Source organism: Sinocyclocheilus anshuiensis, unplaced genomic scaffold (assembly GCF_001515605.1).
Source record: "Sinocyclocheilus anshuiensis isolate Anshui unplaced genomic scaffold, SAMN03320099.WGS_v1.1 scaffold733, whole genome shotgun sequence".
NCBI lineage: Eukaryota > Metazoa > Chordata > Actinopteri > Cypriniformes > Cyprinidae > Sinocyclocheilus > Sinocyclocheilus anshuiensis.
The window spans coordinates 747,252-756,851 of record NW_015539923.1 but is presented as its reverse complement, the minus strand read 5'-3'; the positions used below and the strand labels follow the sequence as shown (position 1 = coordinate 756,851).

General features: G+C 33.8%; 2 protein-coding genes across 4 annotated transcripts in view; both read right to left on the bottom strand.

Annotated features, from left to right (window-relative positions):
- calub (calumenin b) overlaps positions 1-363 on the bottom strand; it is a 3,496-nt gene extending 3,133 nt beyond the window's left edge. The window contains exon 1 of one of the 2 annotated variants that reach the window (XM_016483605.1): positions 296-363. The gene's annotated coding sequence lies outside the window, so the exon portion shown is untranslated. The remainder of the gene's footprint in view (positions 1-295) is intronic. The other variant, XM_016483607.1, reaches the window with a different exon arrangement.
- Positions 364-1,459: 1,096 nt separating this feature from the next.
- On the bottom strand, positions 1,460-9,263 carry utp15 (UTP15 small subunit processome component). 2 transcript variants are annotated; one of them, XM_016483604.1, is made up of 13 exons: positions 9,142-9,263; positions 8,472-8,654; positions 8,245-8,337; positions 6,888-7,072; positions 6,574-6,752; positions 5,244-5,369; positions 4,894-5,029; positions 4,708-4,789; positions 4,440-4,595; positions 3,567-3,668; positions 3,340-3,473; positions 2,101-2,159; positions 1,460-1,971 (listed from the first exon to the last, which is right to left on the bottom strand). In XM_016483604.1, the coding sequence occupies exons 2-13, from the start codon at positions 8,559-8,561 to the stop codon at positions 1,763-1,765; spliced, it is 1,551 nt and encodes a 516-aa protein (XP_016339090.1). In that variant the 5' UTR covers positions 8,562-8,654; positions 9,142-9,263; the 3' UTR covers positions 1,460-1,762. The 2 variants fall into 2 exon arrangements, with proteins under 2 accessions (XP_016339090.1, XP_016339089.1); XM_016483603.1 differs by having other exon boundaries at positions 8,472-8,610.
- Between the last annotated feature and the right edge of the window lie 337 nt (positions 9,264-9,600).

The window sequence follows — 9,600 nt, the reverse complement described above, 5'->3', positions numbered from 1 at the left end:
CACACACACACACACACACACACACACACAAAACTACCCTGATACTAGTGTAATAAAGTGTTACCAGATAACTTATATGTTATATTTTTTTTTAATTATTTCATTGTAAAATTGAATGAATGTCCCCAATATTTGGACATGCAAACATCATTTAAATTCCTCACATTAAGCCTCATGCAAATACCCGCAACTCTCAAATGACATAAATGAAACAGCGAGGCACAACACTGTAGCGTTATATCAGAGCACATATGTATTAACCGTTTTATGTTTTGATGCAAAATTGCAACTTTACCTGGTGAATTCTGTAGTGTTTCACACCGCCCAGCTGATCTCAGTAACTCCAGATGGGAGACGCTTCCTTTGGATGGCCCTCTCAACTGACCAATCAGATTGGGCATAACGCTCAAACCTCGTTTAACGGTCCAATCAGATTGAGGATTGCACTCAGGACCGCCTGTGCAGACGTGGACTGATCCGCTTGGCGATTGGTCCACTTCAATCCAAACGTGATTATGTCATTGGTTTAGAACTGCCACGTCCTCAAGGCTCATCTTTCTGCAACCTTTTTTGTGTAATTATTTACACAAATGTAGATTTGTTAAAGTTGCTCCAAGTTCTGTGGCATTTATTTTAATACTTAAAGAAACGTAAAAAGAGGAGTGCCTTAAAACTCTAAATTGCTTGCGATAGATAGATAAATAGATAGATAGATAGATAGAGACTGTTTTTTCGAAATATAAGCAAATAATATAAATATAAGCCTTACAAAATTTACGTTTTTTTATTTTGTCATGCTTTAACATCATATTTTACTCCTGATAAAAATGTGAAGAAAATAAAAAGGGCCCTAAAAGTATTTTACAAATATAACACAGCATTAAATAAAAAATAATAGGGATAGAAATTTGAAATTTAGAAATTGGCCCTCATGCATCACATCACAAGTCAAATAATTGCCAATAAATTATTACTAGTAGTTTCAAGCACCGTTTTAATCTTTTGCATGCCACATTACACCAAAATGGCCAATTCTTATCTGTCCTTATATTCTTTAAAAAATATACAGAATTATATTCCGTAAAACATTTTTACATTTTACAGCCGTAAAACTATGGTTACACTCGAGGTCAGCAATACTAAGATTAGTGCTTGAGAGATATGGATTTTTCAATGATTGGTCCTCAAATTATTATTATTTAATCCATGGGGTTACATCTGGTTCTTGATTATTTGCTGTAATAGATTTCAAGTCATAATATACAAGTCATATTGTGCTAACTTCTGTCAGCCACTGAATGATTGTCCCATCAGCCTTTTCCCAAAACTCCGTTCTCCAAAAGACAAGTATGCACACACACAATTACTGACACACAAATTGGCACCTTTTCTGATTGGCTAACACACACAATCACACGTTTCAGTGATACTGGTCAAGAAAGACAAAAAGCGGCAATTGTAAATGTATTGTAAATGTATTTCATACTAAGGCATTTGATTATCACAGAAAGAGAGAACAAACAAAAACACATAGATTTGAAGATTTTATGATAAGAATATACAAAATGCAGTTTCAAATTTTGCTAACATCAGCAGAAACATAGGACACACTGACACAGTGATTACTCAGTGGCATTGGGCAACATCTTTCCCACAGCTGCCTCTCGTGTTTGTTTCCTTCCATTTTCCCTTTCATTTTTCCCCACGCCTCTGCCAAAGTCCAGCATGTTTCGTTTGCGTCACGAGAGTTTTGTAATGAGTGTCAGGCGGCTTGTAGCTGTGACTCCTGTGCTACTGGTGGGGCAGCAAGGGCCTCTTTTCTGGGGGTCAGCGATGTGAAAAGTGTGTCCAGGATTCCTAAGACCTGCAGAAGCTCCTGCTGAAGTTCTGCTTCCCGACCCAACACCTCCATAAGACGCTGCAGCAGCCGCTCGACTACAGGTGACTGGTGAAAAACCTGCTGATACAGATCTACACACACACACACACACACACATTTCACATGTAGAAAACCTTTGAAAAACAATACTATTTTGCAAGCAGCAGTTCACTTCTTCATTCTCATTTGCTCACGTGCACATGATACAATATGAAACTCACCAAGCACAATATCCCCGACCATGAGCAGAGGCCGAGAGAAGCGTGGGTCAAAGATGTGCCTGAAAAACAATACACAAAAACACCCTCTAACTTAATTTCAGAATAATTTCATAGCAAGCCATTATAACAAGAAATAAATACTGTGGTGTTAAATTCCTTGAATCAAGAAAATCTGGTCAGGACTCTCGTGACTCTTGTTTACGCTTACGACTGTGGCCTCCTGTTCTGGGTCACTTTTGTGTTGTGTGACCCAAACTCTCAACCTCAACACACCCTGAGAACCTGCCCAAGAATTTCCCGGAGCTTTAATCATTCCAAGAATTTCCGGTTTTGTCACAAGAATTTAATGGAATACATTTCACAGAATATTAACAGTGCTGAAATCCCACAGACTTTCAATAATACGCATATACACACTATATTTTGTCTTTATATTAAAATACAAAAATGATTAAATTACAATTCTACTTATAATTGTGTATGTGTGTATTAATTTGCTTAGTTATATTTATTTGCAAATTTGCAATTACAATGAGGAAAATTTATGTATATACATATACAGTATATATATATATATACACACACACACATACATATATATATATAGTTTTTTATTTCTGTATTTTAATTTTCTATTTCTTTCAATTTAAAATTTCATTTTGGAAGACTTTTGCATTGTAGAGTTTTATGACAATTAAACATTTTCAGTAAATCCTCATTACTGAAATGTGAAAAAAGATATTTAAAATGTAAATATGCATCATGGCAGTAGTTATTATATCAAAAAAATATAGTATAACAGTAATCATCATCAGTGAGAATAATGACAACAAAACTCAAAACATGAAATGCACTTAAATGTCATAAAAACATAAAAATGCAAAAAAAATAAAATAAATAATAATAATAAAAATAATAATAATAGCAATGTACCCAAATAAACTTTTTTGCCTTCAAAATTGCATTGTTTTTTATATTTAAATTTTAAAGTGAAATATAACCTAGTCACCCAAAAACAGTTTGAGAAATCAAAGCAAATTGGAAAATTTTGCATTCTTTGAAAATTTTGTAATCTTTCCTACGTTGATGAATTTCAAGTCCCCCAGAATCAACCTTTTTTTATTCTGAAGTGTTCATAAATTTCCCCCTGCAACTATATATGAGCCATCATGTTTTGTATGGGAGTCTGAAGTCATAAGACTATGTGCGTGTCGGAATAAGATGTAGAGAGTTACTCACTTGAGAAGGAAGTTAAGGATCTTGGTTAAGCTCTCTTCATTTCGTCCTGCGAGAGCATTTTTCAGAGTTCCTCTGCGGTTGAGCTCTATGATAACCACTACGGTCACATCTGGTTTACTGGTGCGTGTCCATGTCTGTCAAACATGCATAAACATATACTGATATCTTCATCTGAACAGTCATATCACATATCAAACTGCATTATATACACACGGGTGTATGTTCACCTGCAGAGCTGTGTCCAATGCTTTGGACACCTCAAAGCTTTTCAGCTGTTTGTCATATTTCCGTAGATATTGCTTCACTGGTTTACTGACCAAGAAATCATCCTAAAAGAGACATCAAAAGACTGTAAGACACAACTGAAGAAAACAATGCAGCGAAAATGAAGCACGCAAGTTCATTCAAACAGTCTCATATGAAAATACATGCCTCAGTAAACATGACTTAAAAGTAAATTCTTATTTTATGTAGATATCATGATTTATATAGCTTACATATGAATATAGCTGTAGAATAGCTATATGAGAGACCAATTTTAGCTGAAATGTTAGCAAATAAGACATTTTAAATGATTAATTCATTGATTTATTCTGAAAAAGCAAACAAAAAAATAAAATGAAATAATAAATAAAAATAAAAATTACATGTTTGGGAACAAAGTTCTTGTGAAATGTTAGCAAATTAGAAATGTAATTAATTAAAATTCACTCTGTAAAGTTGCTTTGCAACTATTTGTATCTTGAAAAGCGCTTAAAAAAATTTAAATTCATTAATTCATTCAGAAAAAGTAGATACAAAATTAAATTAAATTAAATAAAAAAAGTTTAAAAAAAATCATATGTTTGGGCACAAAGTTCTTGTAAAATGTTAGCAAATAAAAAAATGTCATTAGTTAATTAATTTATTTATTCATTCATTCAGAAAAAAAGTAAATCAAATTAAATCAAATAATTTTTTTTATTAAAATTAAATAAAAATCACATGTTTTGGCACAAGGTTCTTGTGAAATGCTAGCAAATAAGAAATGTAATTAAAACTAATTTATTCAATTATTCAGGTAAAAAAGTAAACTAAAATAAAGTAAAATAAATAATCACCTGTCTGGGCACAAAGTTCTTCCCCTTGACAAAGACCTGGTATGACGGGCCCCGTCGCCTTCGACTAGTTAACATCTCTTTGTCTTTTTGGTGTCTCCTGTGCCTGACACTCAGCACACCATTGGTCATCCCCACGGCAAGCGCTTCATCATCAGGCTAAAGGAGAACCACAATAAACAACCCTTTAATTCAAGTGCAAATGAAAAATCACATTTATAAGTTTATATATATATTTATAGATTTCTTTGTGTGAATGAACTAAACATACCGCAATAGCCATACTAAGGATGGATGCATCACAGTCGAAATTATGTACAACCTTATAAGAGGAGTTATACACTTTGACGTGCCTAAAATGAAAAGCAACCAAAACAAATAAACCCAACTTTCTCACCACAGGCTCACGAAAATGCACAAATGCACGTATAGCATTTCTTTACTATGATTCACACACCTGTCCAGTGATCCTGTGAGCAGTTTGTTGCCTACAGAACTCAGACATGCACACGTAACTGTTTTGTGATGATTCTTAAGAGAAACAAGCTCCTGTCCGCCTTTCAACAGGTCCCAAACTTTCACATAACGCCCTCCTGTAACACATACACCAACTTATTTCAACCGTTTTTTGGAAGAGCCACATTCAAGCTGACATAAAAGAGCACATCAGTTGAAAACTACATTAATGCACCAAGTCTACAGTATATTGCTGCATTATGATATATGCGAATAAATGGTTGCAAGGGGTTCTAAGCATTACTAATCAACCCCCAACCCCTGATTCTTTATATTACAAGTGTTGTTCACCTGTGGACACCAGCAGGGCTTCTGACGGGTACAACAGCACACACTCCACAGGATGGCCATGTTGCATGGTCATCACACTGCTCCCTGACCGCATGTCAAACACTTTCACTGTGTGATCATACGAACCTGCAACAGAAACGACAATCACACAAACATCAACTACTCTACAAAACATTACCTTTACAATCATATTAAATATTATACACTACCACTTAAAGGTGACATATCATGAAAGTCTGACAGCAGCTCATTTGCATTTAAAGAGACAGGCCCGAAAAACAGCATGTTTCTGCTTCCACTCAAAATAGGCATTTTCAAAATAACATAATAAATGATCTGTGGAGTATTTTGAGCTGAAACTTCACAGACACATTCTGTGGACACCCGAGACGTATATTACATATTGTAAAAAGGGGCATGTCTCCTTTAATTTTGGGGGTTGGTAAGATTTTTGTGTTTTTGAAAGTCTCTTTTGCTCACCAAGGCTGCATTTATTTGATAAAAAATACAGTAATATTGTGAAATATTACAATTTAAATGAATTGTTTCCTACTTTACTATATTTAAAATGGTCATTCCTGTGATGCAAAGCTGAATTTTCAGCATCATTATTCCAGTATTCACTGTCACATGATTCTTCAGAAATCATTCTAATATGTTGATTTGCTGCTCAAGAAACATTTATTATTATTATAAATGCTGAAAACAGTTTAATATTTTTGCTGAAGCTGATACTTCTTTTTTCAGGAATCTTTATGATTACAAAGTTCAAAATAACATTTATAGAAATTCATTATAAATGTCTTTACTGACACTTGTTGTCAATTTAATGCATCCTTGCTGAAAAAAAGCATTAATTTCTTTAAGAAATCTTATTATTATAACTATTTTATTAGCTATTAATGAAATTAATAATACCTATCTATCTATCTATCTACCTATCAACACATTTTTTAATACATTCAAACATTAAATATAGCAGGATATTTATGGAAATAATATTAAAACATGAGAAGAACGACATAATTAAAATCGGAATGAGATTTCTGTATCACCGAAGAGAATTTATAAAAAAATTAATTGTGAAAAAACAATATTTTCAAACACTCCATTGGTCAAACAAACAGACTGCAAATCCACGCAGTCCCGCAGTTCCACAAATGTAGTTTTAACCTCTCAGACTTGTTGCTAACATGAAACAAAAGCATTCAGATTGGTGCAGATTTATGTGCACATTCATATTAAATGTACAGGTCTGGCTAAGCCAGAATCCAGTGAATAGAGATGTAGTGATCATCTGTGAGGTGCAGATGAGAATTAAAGCAGTTACCTGTGACAAACAGATCTGGGTTGAGTTTGCTGGGGGCGAGAGCTCTGATGTAGTCTGTGTGTTCAGTTAACGAGCTGAGCTCAACAGCACTGGGAACGTCCCACACACGGCACGACAGGTCATCAGACCCCGACACCACACGAAAGCCGTCAGACAGGAACGAGGTCATGTGTACCGCCCTGCACATAGGAGACAGCAGAAAAAACACCCTTGACTGCTGACAGAGCTGCTTTACAAGGGTGAAAGATGTGATTTGAGGGATTTAAGTTATTGAACACATTCTTTTTTAGCATTTATTTCATGCCGGGTCATACTTGGAGTGTCCTTTGAACTGTCTGAGAGCCACTCGGCCGCTGATGTCAAACAGCCGGATAAGTCCCTCTTCACTTCCCGCCACTAAAAGCTTCCCGTCGCCTCTGAAGCGCCCTCCATACGCTGTATCCCGAAAACGTGTGAAGCTCCGTATGGGCTCTTGAGAGTGGGGTCCATATATGTGGATCTGATGCAGAGCATTATAATATCAGCATACTGCATGCGTGAGAGTAGAATCATGCTAGCAACAGTTCTGAAACGGGTTTAATTCTAAGGGAAAATACAAGTGAATCTCACAAAAACAAGTGCAGGTCTTATATTTTTTTAACATTGTTTTTTTGTGCTTTTTTTTTTTATGACAACTACGCACATTTTCTCCTAAAATCATCTGCACTGTAATGCATACAAACATTTTACTTATTTGTAGCTAGGGCTGGCGATATCGGAATTATATCGTATCGACCGAAATTAAGAAATATATCATGATATAAATTTTGGCCATATCGTCCAGCCCTATTTGTAGCTCTGATTATTTATTATTATTAAAGGTTCTCATTATATAATTAATGTTTACTGCATTACTGTATTTACTCTATGAATGATTTTTGTTTTCATTTTTTTTTAATTCAAAACTATTTATTATTATTATTACTATTCATAATAATTCAAATAAAATAAATGTACATATAATACACTGTATACATACTATTTAATATATTCATAGAATAAACATAACAGAATATTTATACACATACCATTAATATTATAATAACAACTTCACACATGAGAAAAAAATATTTTTTAATATTTATTAACTTTTTAATTCTATTTACTGTATTAATAATTTTAAATTAAAATCAGCATAATTACAGGCTGTATAACAAATAAATAAATTGTGTGTGTGTGTGTGTATATATGTATATACATATATATACATATATATATGTATACACATATATATACATATATATATATACATACATATATATACATATATATATATACATACATATATATACATATATATATATACATACATATATATACATATATATATATACATACATATATATACATATATATATATACATACATATATATACATATATATATATACATACATATATATACATATATATATATACATACATATATATACATATATATATATAATAGATAGATAGATAGATAGATAGATAGATGGATGTATATATTAATATAATAATAGGCCTATATACAGAACTGATACAATGATACAACCATTCAGAAAAAAAAGCTCTATATGTCACTTTGAATAAAAGCGAAAATGAATACATGAATATGTTAATACAAAAGAAAATGAAAGACAAATTTTCTCACTCTGGTGGAGGCTGTGACGGCATAATTGTGAGGTGGGAGAGGAGAGAAGTCGATCTTTGTTATAGCACCAAACTCTTTAATTTGCACAGGAGACTAAAAGACAAAACGCAGACTGTCAGTGTATATAAATACTGAAAAACTTGTAAGAAATGTTGCCCAATCAAAACACCTATATACATTTTCCTTTGGACATATAAATCATAAAATGTGTGAACAACATCTCAAACCTTGTAATTCTTCCAGTAGAGTGTTTCCTCTGTTACTTTCTCTCCTAGTTTAGGAAGGAACTGAACTTTGGTGGGTTTAAATGAAGCCATGTCAGATATGAACACTGGTTCCCAGCTAAAGCAGGTTCACTCTGAGGACCTGCAATATCACAACACTTCAGGTGACTCCAGCATTCACACGGTCTGAATGCAAACAACACAACCAACGTAAGTCAACGGCACATTATAGAAAACAAGTACAAAGCACAGGTTCCCAGACTTTAGAATTCGAATAAATTAGAACTGTCTAGATTTCAACGTGATGCCGTTTTCAAATGTTTTGGATTCATACATTTTCAGTGAATATGACATCTGGCAAACACAATATAATTTACAAATTACACATTTCTAAAAAGTCTTTCCGATATATTTTATATACCGTTAAATATATAAAAGACAGTCACATTGGGAAGTTATGGGAATATCTGCAGCTTGTTAAAATTGCATGCAGGACGAAACATAATATGCCCAAGATCGCGATTAAAATAAGGAATCCCTGTGTACATCTATTTCTTCATCTAATAACTCATACCTCCGTCAACCACACTTATACACTCTGACAGGAGTTTAACTCTTTTCTGAGGTTTGTTTTCAGAATCTTTTAATCTAAAAATTATAAGGTACATCTTACCTTATTGTGGTTTCCACCAATTTTTAAACTGATTTTTCTTTATGTTACAGACTAGAAAACATGAGCAAATTCACGTTGATTCTACAGCCACATGGAGGCCGCCATTGCGTGACGTCACATTTCCGGTTTTGAGCAAACTTTATTGCACACAAGATCCTCTGCAAACTGAGAGTAACTGTTACTGCGTTCTTTGTGAATGTTAAAACAAAGTATACATACATGTACATATACACGCAACAGCAAATTATCTAATAAGTTTCTTCGCTTTCTTATTGATGACATTTTTCAAACAGGACTTATTGACTGAACTGCTAAAAGAGAACCGATGATGTGATGTGCACGAGCAGAGCAGCTGGACTGAGTCTCGTCGCTCCGGGAGACAGCATCACAATATGGTAGGGGCGTAACATTTCCGTCACACGCTTGAGGTATTCGGCCAATCACAACGCACTGGATAGC